General features: G+C 40.0%; 1 protein-coding gene across 3 annotated transcripts in view; it reads right to left on the bottom strand.

The window, feature by feature from the left end:
* Positions 1 to 24,479, bottom strand: part of pik3c2a (phosphatidylinositol-4-phosphate 3-kinase, catalytic subunit type 2 alpha) — a 140,425-nt gene that overhangs the window by 18,251 nt on the left and 97,695 nt on the right. For all 3 annotated transcript variants that reach the window (XR_005944163.1, XM_041196872.1, XM_041196873.1), the window contains exons 13-25: positions 23,527 to 23,694; positions 23,251 to 23,362; positions 17,046 to 17,185; positions 14,727 to 14,915; positions 13,130 to 13,223; positions 11,654 to 11,748; positions 6,482 to 6,662; positions 5,274 to 5,375; positions 4,081 to 4,173; positions 3,449 to 3,578; positions 2,004 to 2,140; positions 1,434 to 1,603; positions 447 to 603 (exon numbers count right to left, since the gene is read on the bottom strand). Coding sequence is in view for 2 of the 3 variants with exons in the window: in XM_041196872.1 (XP_041052806.1) it covers positions 447 to 603; positions 1,434 to 1,603; positions 2,004 to 2,140; positions 3,449 to 3,578; positions 4,081 to 4,173; positions 5,274 to 5,375; positions 6,482 to 6,662; positions 11,654 to 11,748; positions 13,130 to 13,223; positions 14,727 to 14,915; positions 17,046 to 17,185; positions 23,251 to 23,362; positions 23,527 to 23,694 (1,768 nt within the window). In the remaining variant the exon portion in view is untranslated. The remainder of the gene's footprint in view (positions 1 to 446; positions 604 to 1,433; positions 1,604 to 2,003; positions 2,141 to 3,448; positions 3,579 to 4,080; positions 4,174 to 5,273; positions 5,376 to 6,481; positions 6,663 to 11,653; positions 11,749 to 13,129; positions 13,224 to 14,726; positions 14,916 to 17,045; positions 17,186 to 23,250; positions 23,363 to 23,526; positions 23,695 to 24,479) is intronic.

The following is a 24,479-nucleotide window of genomic DNA, read 5'->3' as shown; positions in this document are numbered from 1 at the left end:
TTTTTAACCAGGAAAATAAATTACTGTGGTTGTATACAAATACAGAAAGGTAAAAGATGTAGATTTGTTTGGATTTTTCGAAAGACGTTTTCCATTTTGTTTTCCTTTAACCTTATAATTTATTGGTAAAGTAGTAAAGTCTCAAAACCAAATTCATATAACAGAACTTTAAAAGGGAACAGCATTAGGAATTATACGGCTGATGCTTCTTTGGATGGGCAAAAGATAACCAACCTGCTCTTAGATCCCAAAAAAGGAGTTAGCTTATCTTTATTTGATATAGGACATGCACCAAAATATGAATCAGTTTCTTTTATCAAACACTGATCTGCTTTGCTTCTCAAGCATTTTGTTTTAACTGCTGAACTTAAGCTGACTGTTATATCTCACTCATTTCTTGGACAGTGCTTGCTTAGTTAATCAAGGACAACCAAAGTATGCATTACCAGTGACAGGAGATTCAGGAAGTGGTTGGCATGCTTGCGGATGAGATTGTATGACTGACAACACAAGTCTACAAACAACTGAAATCGACTGGTTGGCTTCTCCCCACCATTAATCACATAAGCCATGTCGGAGGTCAGCACAAATGGGGCTCGATCTCTGAAGGAAAGAAAAGAATGTGTCCACGCTAAAAATGCCAAAAAAATTTGCATTTTTGCATAATGTCCCATTGAACATGACAAAATAAGCCAAGCCAGATCTTACCTTAAACATATGCACATGTGCAGTTTGTAGCAGTACTCACAATTGATTAGGAGCAGGAACTTGGATTGATTTTACTTTTCGATCCAAATGCAACCCTCCAACCCCATTATCAGATGTGAACACAAAGAAACGTACAACTCTATCCAGTGTCCCAGCTGACTCGAACTAACTCATCTCAAGTCACAGACCTTACTGGTCTGTGTCTTAATATTCATTCTCAATGAGCCATAACAGCAGCTTGATACCAGACTTAGTTGTGCTTGATGCTGGCACTGGGTGCCTGAAATAGATACAATTCTTCATTGCCAACATGCTAAATATGTGAAAACAATTCAAAGATTTTTAAAAAAGGCTTTTAAAAAAAACTTCAAACATTCCTGTACCTCATTTATTTGACCTCTAGAGGGTGCAAAACTTAATTCAATCTTAACCAGTTTGTGTTTACTCAACAAATTATCTCACGTAAAACAGCAAAATATTCTCGTGCAGATATTCAAAATGGGAATTGCTAAAACAGATTACGTTTCCTCATTAAATTAAACATCAATGATAGCAAAGCTTCTTGAAAGGGTAAATGTATTCTATGGCACAATTGCTTCTGCTCAAATCGCATTTTAGTCATTAATTCCTTTGCAGATTCTTGTACAAGACAACAATAATCTTTGTAAAACAGCTAACAAAATTCTGAACTGGAAAATATAAGGTTAAAAATAAAACAAATTCACCTTCTAAAACTTCCAAACATCTGTGCATGTCCAAGAAACTTTCCAAAATCTATATGGAACATGTGGCCGGTTGATCTGAGCATGATGTTGTCATTATGACGATCACATATTCCCAGTACATAGGTAGCTACGCAGCACCCGGCACATGAATAGATGAAGTTTTCAGATGCCTGTAGCGTTGAGGTTTTCAAAAGGTTAGTTTTCAGGAGTATGCAAGCACATGTACTGAATAATTCACAAAATATTTACTTCAGTATTTCTCAGTACACCCGTTGACTATTTATTAGTGAGGTCAGAGGCTGGGAATTCTGCGGTGAGTAGCTCACCTCCTGACTTCCCAAAGCCTGTCCACCATCTACAAGGCACAAGACAGGAGTGTGATGGAATACTCTCTCCACTTGCCTGGATGAGTGCAGCTCCAACAACACAAGAAGCTCAACACCATCCAGGACAAAGCAGCCGCTTGACTGGCACCACATCCATCACCGAGTAGGGATATTTCTACCAGATATGTTGAGCACTAGACAAAAGCTAAAAAAGAAACCCAGGTGGAAATAAGCAGATGTATACCTTCTCATATTCTTCTTCAGTGGCATTGTACTTCCTGAGCCATTCAGCTAGTGGTTTGTCCTTGAATGAGCCAGTCACTCCATATTCAACTTGGATTTTTCTAAGTGTTTCTGAAGCTGGTACAAGTTCAACCATGCCTAGAGGGAGAAAAGGAAATGAAGAAAAGGTAATAGTCAAGATGAGAAACAATCCCTCAGGTCATCACAGCTGGCCCCTTTCTATCTTTCCATTTAACACACTGCTTCCCAAACTTTTTCTAGCGCTTGACCCCATTTTGAGGCTTGAAAATTGCTGTGAACCCCTTGGTGGGAGCAGAGAGAGCAGGTGGGGTTGACCTATGAGAGGTGCAGCGGGGTGGGAGTTGAGTGTTTGATCTTTATGTATTTTTTAATGTATTCTTTGAGAGTTTTTTGGAGCAGGAATCAGGCCTCAAATATTGGTCATTTAGGTCATGCCCACCGTTTTAAGAAAAAATACAAAAATTTAACAGGGCCTTGGAGCTGTTAACATTCAGTCGGAGTGACACAGCTCATGACCGCGGAATCTTGACTCACGACTCTACTGATCGCAAACCCCAGTTTGGGAAGGCCTGATTTAACAAAGTCAAGAAAAACCTCAATTTGTATCTGTTATTCTCTGGTTGCAAAATTATTCCAAATGTAACGAAGTAAGTTTTTCCTCCAATATCTGTTTGAAATTTATTTATTGCAACGGTCCATTTACGTCCTCTAATTGCAATGTCTGACATACTTTTAAACATTTTGCATCCTCTAGCAAGGCCCTACTTAACCACCTGCCAGCTGAATGGGCAATATTCAGCCCATTGTGTTGCCTACACAAAACCACCTTTTGGAAATTTAAGGAAGTTGCATAAGTTTCAAGATTCAGGTGAAGTAAGCCATTCAGACAATACTTTGTGCTTGAAAAGAGGCAAGGTCTTCATTTAAAGAAAGGCATGATTTTGTTTTAATTTCAATGAGGGCTCCATAATGTTCCAAGGAGTTCATCCAGGGGAGTGGCTGAAAAATACAGACAAGGATTGGTCCTTATTTATTCTGTCTAATAATTTAGGTTTTAGCAGAAAAATCAGCTTCAGTGGCCTGTGGGCCATGGACCCAACATAGAATTTGCATTTCTACAAGCAGACTGGCGTGCATTTGATACACATCATCTGAAGTGAACAGCAACTTCACGACAAAATCTATTTGAAAAATCTGCACTTAAATCTAGAAAGACATGGGACTGAAAATTATAAGTTTGCGCAAGTTTCATTTCTTTTTCCAGCCATGCAAGGAGAAATGTATGTTCAGAGTATCGAATATATTTAGGAGTGAAAAATCAGTGGGTTTTACACAATTCAATGCAAGAAATACTCAGCGTATAGCATTCTCTTGAAAGCTGACTTAGACATCAGTGGTAACTACATACACCCAAATACAACATACCTCTATCCTTCCCTGTGGAGGTGCATTTGAAAATGACCATGCGCAAGTCCAACCCTTCCTGAAGCCAGATTTTGTCCATAATTTTGATCATTTGTAGTGCTAGCATGTCTTGTCGCAAATCTTCTCCAATCTGCACGCAACAGAAAACAGTGGGTTTCAATGCTTCAATTGCAGAAGCAAACTGAAATCTTCTTGATCAGTATCATTCAATTACTTAGAACTTGTGTATTGGGTTAAGCAGAAAGCTGGCATTGAGGACATTATGTATAAAACTTGATAATGAGTATCCACAAACAAAAATTTTGGACCAGGTCATTATCTTCATATTTCTTCCGTACCAATATCAGTCGCTACAAAGTCCACAAAATTTCTTATATCAATGGGCCAGAAAGTGGAAGGTTATGGAAGTACGCCAGCAACATGGAAATGAGCTTCTAAAATATGGAAGTGAGAATAATTTAACAATGATTAGGAATTGGAATTCAAGACCTTGGTGAGAGTGAAAGATGAAACAACAGCAAAACTGCTGGTGCATTTGTATTAACAGACTTGCAGTCCCATCCACAATCTCAAATTCATATTTCTTTCCCTCCAGAATTTCTGTAAAAGTCCCATTGTAAACATTAACATACCTTAAACATGACATTGATTTCATCCCCCAGGGGGTCAGCATTCACCAGTGTTATCTTCAGTGGAACTGCATTGGAACTGAAGAAGGAACAAGCCTATATATAAAAAAGGCACACAATCAGGAAAGAGGAAGTCACATTAATAGCCAAATGCTTTAGAGGGAGACTCTTTGGCATTCTCCAGAGCACAAAGCTAATGTCACATGAATTAAAGGACTTAACTGAAAGGCAGTAACTGACAATGCAGCACTCTCAATCTCTGCTCACACTTCAGTCCAGGACTAAGTGCTCTTGCTCATGACAGGATTCGAATTCAACTGATGAACTCAAGATTTCTACCAACTGAGTCAAGCAGCTTGCTGGAAGAAGTTCTCTTCAGGTTGAGGAATGGTTGTGTGGTTTAGATTAGTTAAACAGAAGTGGGGAAAACTATCAAGGACAAGTGGGTGGAAAGTTAAAAGAAAAGGCAAAAACTGTGCTGCAGTTCACAAAAGGTGTTGAGAAACAGCACTAAAATACTGCAAATTTTAAAAGGTAGTGAATACTCAAGTTTGGTTTTGTACCCAATGTGTAACAAGTTAAACATTTACTATAAAGGCTTAGACATAAGTTGTAGAAAACCTATACCAAATGACTACAAAATAGCACACAAGTGTACACATGCACTAAAGATGCAGGTCAGTGGGCTCCATGTCAAGGTGTGGCTTGAATGTAGGATTTTAACTTTGGTTGGCTTGGTAAGATATCATTCAAGGAGATGTTGAGACTCACTGTACAACGGGTTTAAAATAAAAAAAAGTTTTTCTAAATCATGACAGTCAGAATTTTTATTTCATAACCTTAAATAGTCTGCTTTTAGATTTTCAGCAAAATACGATGTAGATTATATGACAGAAAAAGGCAACAATTAAAAACATTTATTGAGGATTAATCACAAGTATAATACATTGAAATGTCAGTTAAAAGTTGGAGGCAACTCGGTAACTTCCAACTCCGAAAAGATCACTGATCAAAAGCAAATTTATAGCAACTAAATGATTTATATCAGAGAACATAATTGAGGCTAAAAATAAACTTCAAATTCCAGATGTTTTTGTGCAGCTACCAGAATCATAGGTAGTCTACAAGGAAAGTTTAAAACAATGCACAAGTTGCATTATAAGATGGTTTTGATAAGTTATTGAATGTCTGCATACCTTAACATTTAACTCTTTTGCCACTAGGCTTGGATTGAGGGGCAGGCGACATTTATATTTGAAGAATGACTGGACATGATCCATGCCCTCCTGAAGGACAACCTTTAAAAAAAAGAAAACACTGATATTAGTAATTATGTGAAGTGACTTTACCCTTTACTGCTGGAGGTATTGATATGCTTGAAGAATATGGAATGAAAACCATCACTGGCTTTGTGCGTTTTCTTGTAGATGTATGGGTGAGAAAAGAATGAAGAGTGCAGTTCATTAGTTCCAAGACAGCTGTATATTTTCCTCCATTTGCTAATAAATGGGGCACTAGTGTAAAGCAAGATTTCCCCAATTCATATTACATCAGTGGTCTTGCACTTTTGCAAGCAAATCAGTGTTGCTGATTATTAGTCAAATTTAACACCATCAAATTTAGCACAATGTCAACCGCCGCTGGGGTTTGGAGGGAGAATGCAGACATTTGAGAGAAGGGTTATCAGCACAAAGAAAAAGGGAGGTTTCCACTTGCAAGAAAGGAACACTTTTACAGCCGAAATACAAAGAAGAATTGAATAGCTTTGGGTGAAAGGAAAAGGTGTTTCCCCAATTGCAAGAACCAGTTCAAACAGTATAACAATGCAGAAAAGTTAACTGTTTTTCCTGCAGCACAGCACTTACTGGCTGGTACTGGTATTTTGAAATATATAATTTGACTTGGAATCTTAAATACAAGATAATCAAAAAGTACCACAGTGGAAAGAATGGAGTAGCACAAAACAGCACAACAATTGAGTAAACCCTCCATTAGTGGGTAAAACTAAAAATCTCAGCAACTTAGATTTCATCAAAACATAAGATGGAAGATAGGGACTCTTGCAAAGAACATACCAGTTATGTTTGTTCTTACAGCATACATGCTAGTACACATGTGCTGGATATTAATGATTGGCTGGTCATCAGGAATGGTCATCTTCAAATAAAATCTGTGCAGGCTAGTCATCTGTTTGAAAGGGTCAATTTTTCAAGGGGAATGGAGGAGAGAGAAAAAAAGAGTAGGAGGGGAGCATGTGACTAGTGTAAATACAAAGAACTTATTTCAATGCTCTTGCAGCTTTAATTAGCTTTTGCAATAATCTAGGCTACTGGTGAACTCAAAACATAACATCTTTAGAGCTAAGAACAGCATATTAAAAGTTTTTTTGATATTGATGCCATACCTGCCTTGTTGATCCACTGGCTTGGCGCACTTTTTCTGCTACCACTCCCAACTTCCGTACTAGTTTGGTCTGTTTTTCAAACTCCTTTCGCAAGCCTTGCCCACATACATATAGCAGGGCACCCAAAAGGAGTTCATAGCGCATTCCAAAATATGGGTCATGAAGTGCATCTTTCAATAGCCTATAAAATTAGAGTGGAATTAAATAAGGGTCTTTTGCAAATGATGAATACAAAGCCTCCAATAAGGTAACACAACTCTCAGCCCCAAGTAGCTTGATAACAGGGTTGATCTGCTAAGTTATGACACAGAGATTGTATCACTCACTGAATAAACCTGCAGAACCAACAAGCTAATCATTGACCTCAAAAATGATCACCAGTTTAGTACTGTATTTCAAATTTTATAACAATAAATGCAAACAGAAAAATGAGGTTGGATTCAGCAGTATAAACAACAGGAGCTAGCTAATGGTTTCACCTTTAAGGATCCAAAATAACAGTGCCAATATAAAAGCAGATCTAGACTACTGGAAAATGACAATCTCTCCTTTGCAGACTCTGCAATTGAAATTAAACCTATTTTATTCAACGGATTATGGTGAAATAACTGTAATTGTTTCAGCACGAGAGAATTTCACAGCGTGGCCCTGTGGTGAAACAAAATACTATACACTTAATCCAAAGCTGCACAAGACAACTACATCGACCATTAAAGTGGATTTATTATCGATTTTCACAGGTTTTGGTGCTGCCAGTCATGCTGCACAGGCTTTGTGCAGATTGTTGAAACCACAAATTTATCTTTCCAGATTCACTTAATGGGCCACCAGGAATAGCTGAATTAAAAAATGTTCTTGGTGGCCAGATTTAGCTAATTCAACAAGATTGCTTTAAAGTTGCCACTGGGTGTGTAAAACCCACATCATTAGGAACTGGTGATACCAACAGAGTTCCAAGTTAAATGTATGAGCACTTGAGTAAACACACAGCTACATATGAGGTTTCATTGGAATTTGAAAATGATGAATCAATTATTACCAGCAAGTCATCACTGGTAGAGCCTTCAACAACCAAAATTAACTATCCCTTCAATGTCAGGCCAGTTGTTAATTTTTGCTATTAACCAAGTTAGTTGCTTTTATGGGCATGTTGGTGCTCATTAAGCAACAAATCTGCATGTTTGGAGTTTTTCTGGCTTTGTGCTAGTTTCTAAAAGACCTACAGTGTCTTTATTACTAGCTTCATAATTGGAATTCTTTGAGGAGGTAATTAGCAGGGTAGATAAAGGGTAACCAATAGATGTAATACATTTGGATTTCCAAAGGGCGTTCAATAAGATACTGCATGCAAGGCTACTTAATAACAGCCCATGGTGTTGGGGGTAGTATATTAGCATGGATAGAGGATTGGCTAACTAACAGAAGGCAGAGAGTTGGGATAAGGGGAGCATTTTCAGGATGGCAACCTGTAACTTGTGCAATGCGACAGGGATCAGTGCTGGGGCCTCAATTATTTACAATTTACATTAATGGCTTAGATGAAGGAAGTGAATGTACTATTGCCAAATTTGCAGATGATACAAAAATAGGTGGGAAGGCAAGTGGCAAGGATGACACAAGGAGTCGATAGAGACAGGTTAAGCGAGTGGGCAAAAAAAGGTGGCAGATGGAATATAATGTGGGAAAATGTGAGGTTATGCGCTTTGGCAGGAAAAATAGAGGACCTGAATATTATTTAAATGGAGAAAGACTGCAGAAGGTTGCAGCACAGAGGGGTTTGGAAGTCCTTGTGTATGAATCTCAAAAAGCTAACGTACAAATTCAACAGATAATAGTGAAGGCAAATGGAACGGAGTATAAAAATAGGGAAGTCTTGCTAAAACTATACAAGGCACTAGTTAGACCATACCTAGAATACTGTGAAGCGTTTTGTCCCCCTTATCTAAGGAAAGATATACTGGCATTAGATGCAGTCCAGTGAAGCTTCACTAGATTTGATTCTGGACTTGGAAGGATTTTCTTATGAGGAGAGGTTGAGTAGGTAGGGCCTGTACTCATTGGAGTTTAGAAGTATGAGAGGTGACCTTATTGAAATAAATAAGATTCTTAGGGGACTTGACAGGGTAGATGCTGAGAGGTTGTTTTCCCTTGCGAGAGAGTCTAGGATCAGAGGGCATAATGGGGTCGCCCATTTAAAACAAAGATGAGAAGGAATTTCTTCTCTCAAAAGATAGTCAATCTGTGGAATTCTTTATTGCAGAGGGCTGTAGAAGCTGGGTCATTAAGTATATTCAAGGTGGAGATTGATTTCCTTACTGATTAAAAACCTAAGATTATGGGGAGAAGGCAGGAAAGTGGAGTTGAAGATTACCAGTTCAGCCATGATCTCATTGAATGGTGGAGCAGGCTCAATGGGCTGAATGGCCTACTTCTGCTCCTACGTGTTATGGTCTAAGGCAATTGTTCACACTAGGTGTGAATAATTGTGGTTCGACTTCAAGTCTGGAGGAACACTGGAATATGAGATTAATGTTGGGAAACCAACCAAACGCCGCTCGACTCAATAGCCATCAAAGCTGAAATGCTGGGTTGTTTCAAGTTATTCAAAAACGGGCAATTATGGCAAGTCAAATTTTCAAATAATCAACAGCAACTTGCATTAATATAGCTTTTTAATATTATAAAATGTTCCAAGGTATTTCATAGAGAAAGCTCGATCAAAAAAGTTTAAATATAGTCTTAAAGGAGGGAGAAAGAGTTGGACAGGTTTATGAAGGGAATTCCAGCCCTTAGAATATATATAATGAAGGGAGAAACGCCAATGGTGGGGGAGGAAAAACATGTCTCAGATACCATCCTCAGATGGATGATTATTCATTGCTACAACTAATGAACAATTTAATTAACAAGAACATAGCTATTTGGTGCCTTTAATGTCCCAAGAGGCATTATAAAATAAAATAAGAAACTGAGTCTATTAGGGCAAATGGCCAAAAGCTTGTTCAATAAGAAGGATTTTTATGGGCTGCATCTTAAAGGAGGAATAAGATAGGGAGACAGAGAGGTTTAGCAAGGGAATTTCAGAGGTTAGGGCCAAGGCAGTTGAAGGCCACCGGATGCTAAAAAAGCCAGAATTAGAGGAGCGCAGCCAACAGAACGTCGTAGGGCTGAAGGGCAATATGGAGACAGGGAAGGGCCAGGCCATCATTATCAATTAGTCTACAACAGACCCAGATGATATGAAGAAAGCCCCAGTGCTGCAAACCTATGGAAATTACAGGTCCAAAGTTACCTCTTCCTCCCAAGCATGCCTCAAATTACTCACGTTGCATGGAAAATGTTATTCACAGAAATAAACTTAGCTAATTCGGATCTGAATGAACCAACACCAATAGTGTCTACTGTCTCCCTCGTGAGCTTGTTCCATAGATTTATCAGTGAAATATTGCTTCCACAGGTTAGTTTTGAATGGGACTGGAGAATTTGTCAGATGCCAAAGGTGAAGAGTTCTGAGGGTTGTAAGGCTGGAGAAGACTACAGATGTCTGGAGGGATAAGGCTCTGGAGAAATTTCAACACAATGGGAGTGATGATGGTGGTGATGGTTGGGGGGGAGGGGACTTGATGGACCAGAAACCACTGCAGTTAAAGCCCAGGATGATGGGTGAGCAAAACTTGATGTATGTTAGGATATGGGAAGAGTTTTGAATGAGCTCAAGTTTATGGAGGTTGGAAAATGGGAGGCCAGCCAGGAAGGCATTGGAATTGTTGACTCTGGAGATAAAAAACACAGCTGAGTGTTTCAGCAGCATTATGGACAGAGGTAGGGATGGAGATGGGAGATGTTACAAGAGGTGGAAGTCAGCAGTTCTTGTGATGAAGAGGATATGGGATAGGGAGTTCAGACCAGGGTCAAATACGATGCTAAGGTTGCAAACAGTCTGATTTTGTCACAGACAGTGGCAAGGGAGGTGGTTCAATTGATGGTGAGGGGACCAGATTTGTAGCATGAGTTAAAGACAAATGGCTCCGGTTTTCCCAATGTTAAGTGAAGGACATTGTGGCTCATCCAGGACTAGATATCAGGGAAACAGGCTGACAACACAGAAGTGTGGAGGAGTAAAGAGAAATGGTGGTGAGGTAGGGTTGTTTGTCAGTATATATGTAGAAGCTGTTATCATGTCTTTAGATGATTTCACAGAGGAGTAGCATGACAGATCCTTAGTGGATTACAGGGTAACTGGGTAAAGCAGTTCCACTAAACTGGAAACAGAGATGCTCGGGAAAGATGCTTGGTGACATTTTTTTTTAATCCATTCATGGGATGCAAGTGTCGTTGACAAGGCCAGCATTTACTGCTCGTCTCTATTTGCCCTTGGGGAGGTGTTGGTGAGTCACTTCTTGAACCACTGCAGTCCCTAAGGTGTAGGTTCACCCACAGTGCTGTCAGGGAGCAAGTCTTAGGTTTCATTGGGTCGAAATCCTATAAGGCAGACAGGTCCAGATGGCTGGCGAGGAATACTGGAATACAGTTACAATGAATGTAATCTATAACGTTGATCAGAGCTGTTTAGGTGCTGTAACAGGGGCAGACATTCAAATATGGAATTGAGGGAAAAATGGACACTTACTTGGGAGTAATTATCCTCAACAATCAAGACAGCAATTGATCTGGTATAACAGCAAGACTAATAAAATTATGTGCATGAAAGCATATCATTTAGAGCTATACTGACAATTATGTACTCATGCCAAGGCAAAAAAAAAAATGGATGCAAGATTTTACTACTATGCATCTGCATTCCTATGTGGACAGGTATTTGTTTTTGAATGCTGGTCTCGATATTCTTTTCATCCCTGCTGTGTTGTCAGGTGTTTCTGCTTTGGTCGATGCTAACTGATTTTGATGGAATTAATAGCCTTTCACAGGAGCTACACAGTCATTTCAGTTAAATGTAGTTTTGATTTCCAATTAATACTCAATACATTAGAATGAATTGAACTGGTTGATGCCACTATGTTGCTTTTTCTATTTATTTAACTATAGCTGGAAGAAAATCATTGTTGGATTTGGTGGGGGAAAGCTCTAAAAGCAGAGCTCTGATGAATGCTTATTCCAAGTAGATTAGCTAAGAAAGTAGCATTTGTTGAAAGCATAAAGGTATCTTCTTACCAGTACAAGTGGTGTGCTACACCAACATTTGCCAATGCTCGAGACAAAAGGAATTTCACTAAGGCATTGTCTAAATAACACTCGTGCTTCACAGCCTATAAATAAAACAGGTAACATTATTAAATCCCACTGTATTCTGGAAACACAAAATCACAACCTCCAAAAGAAAAATAGCATGAGCCCCATCGAGAGCTGCAGGGTACATAATCCAATAAAAGATGATCTTAAATATCAACTGAGTATCATTTGTGTGGTGTCTTGTCCTATTTCTACTTTAAATTAGAAATATACACAAGATTTTGAGCTTTTTGATGTCACTTAAATGTGAATTTGAATGCAACAAGATTAAAATCCCATAGGTACAATTCATGAAATCAAGTAAAGCAAGAGAGTCGATAATTGATAGGGACAGAATAGACCACGCGCTCAGATCAACTTTGGACAGTAACTGGACTGCACATGCACAGATCATTTAATCCAAGTTTTTCTTTTGCTGTGGTGCAAATAGGTAAATGAAAGCCAAAAAACAGACACTTCATTATTCAAGGGCTTATCTACTAGATTAACTATAATTTATTAAAATCCCTCTGCAAACGAGCACAAGAGCGACATCCGTCCTCTTTCCCCAACATACAGATTAGCAGGCATTTGATGAAGAAAGAATTCCACTATAGCAATTGTAAGCTTTTTGAAAGCAACAAGTCCGTTTAATTGGAATTGATACTTAAACAAAGGTCTGTTACTGTCTGTGTTGAAAATATGTTTCGAAAACTAACATATGAACATTAAATTTATTCATAAAAATGCTGAAAAATTCACTGCTTAACAGTAGAAGCCAGGTTTGATCCCTGGTCTATTTACATCACATTTAGGCTCACACGAGGAATAGCCACCTGGACTCAATATTACAGGCCTGGCGTGACCTATGGAACCATATCTTAATGAAGTCAATGCCTTTCAACTGGAACCAAGGAGGGGAAGAAAATTAGAGGAAAATAAACTAATTCAAGGCAAATATTCATTACAATTAAGTTTAAATAAGTCAGATCAAAGTTCTTTTGTGGAATTTTAAAAGCAATCCCGTTGTTCAGAGCAGTGAACAAATTTAATTCAGGCCAACCAAGGGATCACAGCATCACTGCTGCTGAGAATTTGGTTTTTAACTCAGGCCAGTTTCAAGCTAGTGCCACCTTCTCTGATGGTTTGTCCACAAAATGCCTTCAGATCAACCTGTAATCAACAGGATGTGTATCAGGGAAACCCACAAGTTTGCACTGTTGAGTCTCCAGATGTTTCAGGTAACAAACAAGCCATCAACATCAGTTCTGTGGAAGGGTCATGAGGACTCGAAACGTCAACTCTTTTCTTCTCCGCTGATGCTGCCAGACCTGCTGAGTTTTTCCAGGTAATTCTGTTTTTGTTTTGGATTTCCAGCATCCGCAGTTTTTTGTTTTTATTTTTAAGCCATCAACATACCTCTACAAATTGAGGCAGATAATCGACCAGTTCATCGTCAGTCATTAGTTCTATCCAGTTCACTGCTGTACTTCGCACTTCTTGATCTGCAAACCTACAAAGAACCACTATGGTCAAGGCTCCAAATATGCTGTTTTAAACTACAGTTGAGACTTACATACAAATTAGGAGCAGGGGTAGGTCACTTCGCCCCTCGAGCCTTCTGCGCCATTCACGGCTGATCTGACTGTAATCCCTCACCTACCTCCAATAACCTTTCACCCCCTTGTTAATCAAGAATCCAACCAGCTCTGCCTTAAAAATATTCAAAGACTCTGCTTCCACTGCCTTTTAGAGGAAGGAAGTTCCCAAAGGCTCACTACCCTCAGGAAAAAGTTCTCACGTGTGTGTTAAATGGGCGACCCCATGTTCTTAAACAGTGAATCCTAGTTCTAGATTCTCCCACAAGAGGAAACATCCTCTCCACATTGACCCTGTCAAGACCCCTCAGGATCTTAAAGGTTTCAATCAAGTCACGCCTTGCTCTTCTAAACTCCAGTGGATACAAGCCTAGGCTGTCCAACCTTTCCTCTTAAGAGAACCTGCCCATTCCGAGTATTTGTATTATCTTGTATTTAAGATTCCAAGTCAAATTATATTCTTCAGAATACCATTACCATCAAAACTTGCAGATACAACAGAAAACTAACTGCAAAGAACTGTGATTATAAGTTTAAAAAATCACTAGGCATGATTCAAATACTTTTGTGCCATTTAATTCATGGGATTAAAATGCATTTCATATGTACATCCCATTGTTCCCTTTCTTCTTCCTTCCTTGCCAGCTTACTTTTTCCCTCTTTTTGGGGATGCTTACTCCTTGGTATGATACTGTTCCATGCAGGACAGTCACCATCCAGTTGTTGTAGCCATTGTCACCACAAGGTGCTCCTAGATTGAGAGATGAGGGATTCAAGGCTACTAAAAGTGATGGAATCAGTAATAACTTACAAAATATGCAGGTGCAAATTTATCAGTGCTTTGTTTTTCCTCAAAGCGACTTGAATAGTTCAAAGGAATCCTTGGTACATATGATCGTGCATGACCCAACACCCACCCACCAACCCCCCAAAAAACTTGACTGAAGTTTTCTTTTGAGTCACGTGATCTGATCGGATTTTGATTGTATGGCAGTTACTTGTCCATCTTTATTTATTTTGGATACAGTTCCTTCAAGAAAAATAAAAGTGACACAAAGAGCACAATGGAGTTTTTTTTTACACCATCATTCCAATCTACTGTTAAAGCCCTGGGCCATTCTGGGACACAGAGCTCTAGGAGGTTCCTCTAGTATCTTAACTAGATGGTTTTGCTCTTACAAGAATAATGATTGTTGACAAATGATTCGACCAGCACCGGCTTTATTACCGAGCTGTCATGTTCGCACTGACTGAATAGAGAACAGATCAGTATAGAGTATTTCAGATGCAGGCTTCTGTTTGGAAAACACTGCTCAGTAAACAGAAGCAGTGCCTCTGGCTGATGTTTATCAGCAGCAGGCAGGGGAAAAACTAGGCTTATAATGCAGCTGAGTTTTTTTTTTAAATAAAAGGCTCACTTAGAATCCAGTAGTTCCAGGGCAGCGACAGGAGAGAGTGGTGTCCATTGATGGAGCAGAGAGTAGATCTCTGGTAGAGTATCCCAGTCCCAGCTTGGTGCACTAGCAAGTATCTTAGGAAGGCTGTTACTGTGGGAAAAACAATACTGTCTCTTATCCCACAACAGTCCTTTATCTGCCTTGGAAAGTCTGTAGGTATAAAAAAAGGTAGTCTGTTAGGACTATTACTTTCCCTATTCTCTTTTTAAATGCATTTTACAATAAAAGCCAATCAGTTCCCCACCAAATGTTATTCTTTACTATCAAAGGTGTCAGCTTGCTGCAGTACAATTCTTTGGCTATAACTGAGGAATGTGTCCCCCAGGTGGTCTTTATAGAAGAATTAGAACAACAACTATTGGGAGGCTCCTGGACTATAGAAGGCATTAACAATCCATCCTGTTGCTATCCAATTAATGCCCCCACACCTGCTCTCCCCAGCAGGGGTCTCTACAAAACATTCAGAAACAACAACATATCAAGTTTGATGGCCTCAACTGACTCCATCTGGAAAGTCTTGGCATTTTAACTCAGGAAATCTGAGTCCTAGATACACTTCAGAACAAAGTAATGATTTGTTCCAGACACACTGATTAAGCAGTTCCCCATAGTTTCAATTTGCATCAGCAGAAATGCACTAAATAGGCTACTGAAGGTAAAATATAATGGAATGTACACATCTGCTTGCTGTGACAACTGTTTGAGGAAAAACAACCAACAATTAACTTCATACTGTTACGTTATGCATTTCTGTTCAGATGCTCATTCCCAGGAGTGTTACTAATTTCACAAGAGATCAAATAGTCTTGAAGCACCTGTTTACATTAAAACTGGAGTCAGTTAAAAAAGAACGCCAAGGACTAGCAGTTAAAAAGGGCCAAATTGCAAGTAGCCATGCATAATAGCCATGCATCTCTGCAATAGAGATAAGTCTTAAGCGATCTCTTGTTGCTGAAACTTGTTGTATTTTTAATGTACACAATTAAGTAGTCTTTTCAAATATGCAAATTATTTCAGACACTGGCAGTTGATGCATACTGATACATTTTACATAAGCCTTACACTGACTACCTTAGCGAGAGTGAGAGCGAGCTGAGGCGCCAAGATCTTACATATGTGGTCAAGGACACAATGTGGCACAATACATTACCACCCCAGGGTCATAAACACTCACTCAATCTACACACATGCAAGAAGAATTTCTACTTAAGATGATTACTGGAGAGCTGCTGCAATTATTCTGCTGGCACAACATAAATTAAGGCAACATATTTGGAGCCACATTGGATGCATCTAACTCATATTTGAAATTTAAAATAATTATAATCTTTCATGTTTTTAATCAGGTTTTTAAAATCAGGACATTTAGCCACTCACAGCAAGATGAAGCATTACATAGATAAACTGCAAAGCAGAAATCCTACCCAAAGTCAATAGCATGTAGCATGTAGGAACCTGTGCAGATTTCAAGCAGGCTTAAATACAGTATACATTTCCAGATCAGTCCCTCACATTACAATGATCATATCAGGAAATTCTAAAGAACTCAAATGTTTGCTCAATGTTTGGCACCATTTTTATTAGAAAAAATTACTGATATCACCCATGACGACAAAAAATGGAAGGAAGGAAGGAAGGAAATAGATATGCAGTAGTTCTGTTACAAGAAATTGGCCTTTAATTTGGAAAATGATGCAGTGAATTTATCCCTGGCTCCAATTACTCTTCCTTCCTCTAGCTCAGGAGTCTGTTTTTGTTCTACAACTGATCCATTTCAGATCAGCTAACTCAGCAGACCAGAAACTGAACTTGGGACATTCTGGCCTGTCTGGTTTAATATGCTGTTTTTACTAAGAGTGTTCTGGACAGTGGCCCACTTTTCTTTGTCCTTGAAGGAAGCCAGCTTAACATACATTCTGCCTTTTTGAAGTAGGGTTAATCTTTGCAGGATCGAGATTTAAAAAAGCGTTTTCTTCATTAAATGAATTTGAGATTATCAACCAAGGAAAACTTTGAAATAATTTATTTTTGAAACTTGGGCCAGTACATCTGGATACTATTTCACCTCTATTTAACAAACCAATAACTGCAGTTTCAAAGTATCTTATGAACACCACTTACCACAGTTGTAGTATTTCGTTTATTCAGAACATGCAATAGTGTACCTAAATTAACACAACCTTTATAAACTGAACTTCTAAACATGTTGCCTTCAATGGGATCCTATATATGGTAACAAAATCAAAATGAAATCAAAAATGTGCCCACAGGAAAACCTACTCAAATGTCAAATCTTTGGCAAACAACTCAAGAAGCTGTTTCTGGAAACCTTGATCCAGTGTTTCAAACCCAAGCTCAACCACTCGGCTGGGTTGTGGAGGGCAGTAGACAATATCAAAGGCAAAGGATGGAAAGTCCACCTAAATTAAAAATGAAACAACATATTAGAATCTGTTTCTTACTGTTATCTGTTGTACATAAAGCAGACAAAAGATAATGTTTGTATTAAAAAGACAGCTGTGGCAGTTCAGCTGATCCAAAGTTCAGGATTCTACACCTTGACCAGTATGCGTCTTTTGCCAGGAATTTATGCAGAGGGCCACCATGAAAGCTACCAAATGCAGACAGTGCGGGTTCTCTAACAATTTGTGCTCCTATATAATGAAATATGAAAAATATGCTTTAATTAGATGAGTTCCCTTGCATTCACATCCTGGTAAAATATTGATCACAACTGAGACAACACAGACAGCTATCATTATTTTCTGTGCAGAGTTGAATGAAAATCTAAAGCTAAGGTGTATAAAAGCCAAATAAAAAAAAAACTTTGCTAGATGTGCACAATTAGTCCAAAATACACAAGCAAATTTTACTTCGCAAATTTATGGGCAACCAAGTTAAAATTTGTCCCTGGCTACAGTGACATCATCTGGTTTAATGCAGTTAAATTCTATGTAGCCGTGCTCTATCCTTCCTTATCGGTCTCAATCTCTGCACCCTTTGACGAGGTCAATCATGCCCAGCTGAGGTGAACCGGTGTCATCTGGTCCCACTCCTGTCCATCTATTCATATTCAGAATAACTCCTACAATGGCTTATAATACTATAGCAAGAATCCTGGGAAATCCCTACATCTGGCTTTCTTGCTAATTAGTGAGATCTAATTTAAGTACTATTACTGACTGATTGTAAATTAGAGTGTCTTCACTAGGTGCAATATGATGATGCTTATGCCGAACTATATTTTTTTTAATTCCTATTGTGATATACTCTGGTTAAAAGCGGCTGAAGGGTGACTTGGTTGGCCTTCATTGATCACTTTTGGCCTGAAAAGTTTGAAAGGAATCAGCAGAAATTCAAGCCGAATGGGAACACAGATAGGCTGCTGTACAAGAACTAAAAGAACTAAACTAAAAGAATTCCAGGCTCAGAAGTAAATGGTGCTGAGAAAAAAATAACTGATTACCAAGGCTGTCATGTTCTTTAGTCAAGCTTGGCATTAGAAAGTTTACAAGCTGAAAGGAGCCTGAGTGTGGGAAGTCAGAGATTCTTAGGCTCAGCCCTAGCCTGGGTGGACAGATGGGTACAGGGCAACTTTTCTAAAAAGTCCAATCAAATAACACCAAGTTGACGTTTAGCTTAAGCTGGCTTCCATATAATTTCTTTACACAGCAAAGTCCAAGAAAGGATTCCTGAGCAGAGAGAGTAGAGATGTTCAGCCAGAGGACTGAGTCTGTCCCGCAGTTGAACTCTTGAGGAAGGATGGGCTGGTGGAAAGATCACATATGCCCATGACACATTGAATGGTGAGACAATGCCTGGAGCACAACCATTGGGAGCAGACACGTGCAGATTGCTTTTCTACCTCGGGTGTAATGAGAATGCTGTTTTCCTTTGATACTACTGCTCAGATGTGCCAAGTTTTACCTATACTGAATAAAAATCCACACATTAAAACAACTTATCACTTCTGACTTGTCAATTATGTTGGAAATTGGGAATGTTGGAGGCAATTAACCCTTCCCTCTCAAGTTCTGAAATGATTCAAAGTTAATCTCCTTATTGGTGACAGTGGTTGTATTTTATCCAAGAGCAAAACCACTATTAGTCAGACACACAATCAGTTTCCTGTTATCCCAAATTATACTGCATGCATCATCAGCATCCCTTCTACTACTCCTGATCCTAAGCAGAACATTCAACCCCATTTCTTCCCCATCAAGACAGCCTGCTTCCAGCTCACTAATATCATCAATCTCTGCTATGCCCCACGCATCTATTGCCAAAACCTTCATCCACTCTTTTTCTACTTTCAAACTCAACTATTTCAAAGGTCACAAACCCCTTCTAGACTTGGGCTTCTCATCAGTGCCATTCCCTCTACTCCCAATTCCCAGAATTCTTTAAAAAAATTTATCTAACTTCCTTTTATGGAACTTTTAACATTTTTGCCTCAATGAAAGATTTCATGTTCTAATAGCTCTGAATTTAGGGAGTATGATGAATAAAGTGAACTTCCCATTTGTCCTTCTAGCAACAATCTTTCACCATTTACTCTCTCAAAACACTTCAATCTTGAAAACCTCAATTGGACCTCCCATCCCAGGTCACCTCCCATGAAGAAAACCCCCATGTTTTGAGCATTTCTTGTGACCAAATTTACCCATTACAATCATTTCTCAATGCAAGCAGCTGCACCCAGTTTATTACAGCTGAATCTATAATGCTTCACAATCAACTTGTCAAAGGGAAACAGAGATAGAATAAATCAGTTCATTAGATAAAACACTGTAAAAATGTTTCTTTAAATATTTATTTAAAAAATCCTAAACCGTCAAGTTTGTTTGTGGAAAAGAGTAGGTACTACTTGAATACATCGACCTTTGAGCATAAAAAGCTTGGGCCAAGTTGGTCAACATTGTTTTGAATGTACTATCACACAAATGCAGAGAGAACCATCAGTCAATTTAACATAGAGATAAAAACAAAAAACAGCGGATGCTGGAAATCCAAAACAAAAACAGAATTACCTGGAAAAACTCAGCAGGTCTGGCAGCATCGGCGGAGAAGAAAAGAGTTGACGTTTTAAGTCCTCATGACCCTTCAACAGAACTGAGTGAATATTAGGAGAGGGGTGAAATATAAGCTGGTTTGAGGTCGGCGGGGGGGGGTTTGTGGTTGTAGGGATAAGCAAGCAGTGATAGGAGCAGATAATCAAAAGACATCACAGACAGAAGAACAAAGAGGTGTTCAGGGTGGTGATATTATCGAAACGAATATGCTAATTAAGAATGGATGGCAGGACACACAAGGTACAGCTCTAGTGGGATGGGGTGGAAAGACTAGCAGGGCATAAAAGATATAAATTTAAAAATAGTGGAAATAGGTGGGAAAAGAAAAATCTATATAAATTATTGGAAAAAACAAAAGGAAGGGGGAAGAAACGGAATGGGGGTGGGGATGGAGGAGGGAGTTCAAGATGTAATGTTGCTGAATTCAATATTCAGTCCGGAAGGCTGTAAAGTGCCTAGTCGGAAGATGAGGTGCTGTTCCTCCAGTTTGCGTTGGGCTTCACTGGAACAATGCAGCAAGCCAAGGACAGACATGTGGGCAAGAGAGCAGGGTGGAGTGTTAAAATGGCAAGTGACAGGGAGGTTTGGGTCTTTTTTGCAGACAGACCGCAGGTGTTCTGCAAAGCGGTCGCCCAGTTTACGTTTGGTCTCTCCAATGTAGAGGAGACCACATTGGGAGCAACGAATGCAGTAGACTAAGTTAGGGGAAATGCAAGTGAAATGCTGCTTCACTTGAAAGGAGTGTTTGGGCCCTTGGACGGTGAGGAGAGAGGAAGTGAAGGGGCAGGTGTTGCATCTTTTGCGTGGGCATGGGGAGGTGCCATAGGTGGGGGTTGAGGAGTAGGGGGTGATGGAGGAGTGGATCAGGGTGTCACGGAGGGAACGATCCCTATGGAATGCCGCTGGGGGGGGGGGTTGAAGGGAAGATGTGTGTTTGGTGGTGGCATCATGCTGGAGTTGGCGGAAGTGGTGGAGGATGATCCTTTGAATGCGGAGGCTGGTGGGGTGATAAGTGAGGACAAGGGGGACCCTATCATGTTTCTGGGAGGGAGGAGAAGGCATGAGGGCGGATGCGGGGAAGATGGGCCGGACATGGTTGAGCGTCCTGTCAACGAACGTGGGTGGAAAACCTCAGTTAAGGAAGAAGGAGGACATGTCAGAGGAACTGTTTTTGAACACATCAACAATTTCCAGTTCCCTGGCCCCAACTGCTTCCTCTTCACCATGGACGTCCAATCCCTCTACACCTCCATCCCCCACCAGGATGGTCTGAGGGCCCTTAGCTTGTTCCTCGAACAGAGGCCCAAACAATCCCCATCCACCACTACTCTCCTCTGTCTGGCTGAACTTGTTCTCACACTGAACAATTTCTCTGTCAACTCCTCTCACTTCCTCCAAATAAAAGGTGTGACTATGGGTACCTGCATGGGCCTCAGCTATGCCTGTCTCTTTATGGGCTATGTGGAACATTCCTTGTTCCAGTCCTACTCCAGCCCCCTCCCACAACTCTTTCTCCGGTACATCGATGATTACTTCGGTGCTGCTTCATGCTCTCGTCGAGACTTGGAAAAATTTATTAATTTTGCTTCCAATCTCCACCCCTCCATCATTTTCACACGGTCCATCTCTGACACTTCCCTTCCTTGACCTCTCTGTCTCAATTTCTGGTGATAGACTGTGCACCAATATCCATTACAAGCCAACTGACTCCCACAGCTACCTCGACTACAGCTCCTCACACCCCGCTTCCTGTAAGGACTCCATCCCATTCTCTCAGTTCCTTTGCCTCCGTCGCATCTGTTCCGATGATGCTACCTTCAAAAACAGTTCTTCTGACATGAACCCCTTCTTCCTTAACCGAGGTTTTCCACCCATGGTCGTTGACAGGGACCTCAACCGTGTCCGGCCCATCACCTGTGCATCCGCCCTTACACCTTCTCCTTCCTCCCAGAAACATGATTGGGTCCCCCTTGTCCTCACTTATCACCCCACCAGCCTCCGCATTCAAAGGATCATACTCCGCCATTTCCGCCAATTCCAGCATGATGCCACCACCAAACACATCTTCCCTTCACACCCCCGGCGGCATTCCATAGGGATCGTTCCCTCTGGGATACCCTGGTCCACTCCTCCATCACCCCCTACTCCCCAACCCCCACTTATGGTACCTCCCCATGCCCACGCAAAAGATGCAACACCTGCCCCTTCACTTCCTCTCTCCTCACCGTCCAAGGGCCCAAACACTCCTTTCAAGTGAAGCAGCATTTCACTTGCATTTCCCCTAACTTAGTCCACTACATTCGTTGCTCCTAATGCGGTCTCCTCTACATTGGAGACACCAAACGTAAACTGGGCGACCGCTTTGCAGAACACCTGCGGTCTGTCCGCAAGAAAGACCCAAACCTCCCTGTCCTTTGCCATTTTAACACTCCACCCTGCTTTCTTGCCCACATGTCTGTCCTTGGCTTGCTGCATTGTTCCAGTGAAGCCCAACGCAAACTGGAGGAACAGCACCTCATCTTTCGACTAGGCACTTTACAGCCTTCCGGACTGAATATTGAATTCAACAACTTTAGATCTTGAACTCCCTCCTCCATCCCCACCCCCTTTCCGTTTCTTCCCCCTTCCTTTTGTTTTTTCCAATAATTTATATAGATTTTTCTTTTCCTACCTATTTCCATTATTTTTAAATCTATATCTTTTATGCCCTGCTAATCTTTCCACCCCACCCCCACTAGAGCTGTACCTTGAGTGTCCTGCTGTCCATTCTTAATTAGCACATTCATTTAGATAATATCACCACCTTCAACACCTCTTTATTTTTCTGTCTGTGACATCTTTTGATTATCTGCTCCTATCACTGCTTGCTTGTCCCTACAACCACAACCCCACCACAACTTAAACCAGCTTATATTTCACCCCTCTCCTAATATTCACTCAGTTCAGTTGAAGGGTCATAAGGACTCGAAACGTCAACTCTTTTCTTCTCCGCCGATGCTGCCAGACCTGCTGAGTTTTTCCAGGTAATTCTGTTTTTGTAGTCAATTTAACATGGTTATTGTGATGGGATACCTGCAACAATATAAATTTCCTCAGTCTTTCATCAAATGACTACATTCAGCTGAGATATTTATCCCCATAATTGGTCTCATCGATATCTAGTTTTGGATGTTCAATAGTCAGAGAGCTTGGTTTAGTTACAGTCATCCAGTCTTTTAGTGTTTAATTTGCCTCTAAACAAACCTTGCTCCCCATGATATTGGAAAACATTAAGTCAGCAGCTAACTTAATAAGTAGAAAAAGAGTTGTATGAAAAAGTATATTTTTGAGCTGAAAATATAACAGCTTTAGGATGTTAAATCTCTCAGCTTGAACTGCCAAAAGGACTTAACTGACCAAACAGCTGAACTCACTTGCAATACAATTCTTTCCATTGAACTCCCTTTTTTGTTGATAGTCCCACCACTTGGATTCACAAGGATAGATGTACATAGGCTAAGCAGTTTTGTTCCACTTGTCAACACCCTTGTCATGAAAGAGAAAGAGAGAGAAAAGAGATACAAGAGGAAAAATGTTTAAGTGTCAAATATAATATACAGTGAAGATAGGCACTTCCCCAAATTGTTGTACGTTGGACCACAATCTAGCATAGCATTTCCATGAGAGGGAAAAGGAGAAATGATTCTTACCGCTTAAAGTCAAAGAGAGGCATGGCGACTTGACCAAGGTACTCTGGTCCCTTCCGCTGTTTGTTAGAATCTGGCGAACCAGCTGCTGAAGGATTTAGAACTCCATACAAACTAAGACTTAGTAACGATTCAAGGGGCAACTGTGTAATCTGAACAGGGAAGCTGATTCTGGAAGGTGAAAACGAATCAAAAGGTTGTTAAGGCAATATAAATATTGCAGACAATACTTATTTAAGCATTGTGAAGCTACTAGATTAGTCAGATTGGAAGCTGTAGAAAAATGGATAATGACAATTATCTCAAGAATTTCAATATTGTCTCTACTGATAAATTGAAATCTGATTTTAAGTTACTTTTCTGATGACAAAAGTACTTGATGGGAATGGAATAAAAACTCCTCTGCCAAAAAAAAACAAATGAGACATACGGTAAATCAATTTCATAGGGAAACCTGAACTTTGTTATACAAACATTTTGGTGTTGGTAAAAAGATAGAGATAAAACAATGGATGGAAATACATTTAAAAATAATGGAAATATGTGGGAAAAGAAAAATACCTCATCTTCCGACTAGGTACTTTACAGCCTTCCGGACTGAATGTTGAGTTGAACAACTATAGATCATGAACTCTCTCCTCCATCCCCACCCTCTTTTTCCAATAATTTATATATATTTTTCTTTTCCCACATATTTCCATTATTTTTAAATGTATTTCCGTCCATTGTTTTATCTCTACCTTTTAGCTTATTTCGATTCGATACCCCCCCCACCCCCCACTAGGGCTATCTGTCCCTTGCTCATCCTGCTTTCCACCCTCAATGTCCCCATTAGCACATTTCTTAGCTAACACCACCACCGTCAACACCTCTTTGTCCTTTTGTCTATGACATCTTTTGGTAATCTCCACCTATCACTGGCCCACAGCTCTACCTGTCCCACCCCTCCTTAAACC

The sequence above is a fragment of the Carcharodon carcharias genome, chromosome 10 (genome assembly GCF_017639515.1).
Source record: "Carcharodon carcharias isolate sCarCar2 chromosome 10, sCarCar2.pri, whole genome shotgun sequence".
Classification (NCBI taxonomy): Eukaryota; Metazoa; Chordata; class Chondrichthyes; order Lamniformes; family Lamnidae; genus Carcharodon; species Carcharodon carcharias.
This window is presented reverse-complemented; position numbering and strand designations above follow the sequence as displayed.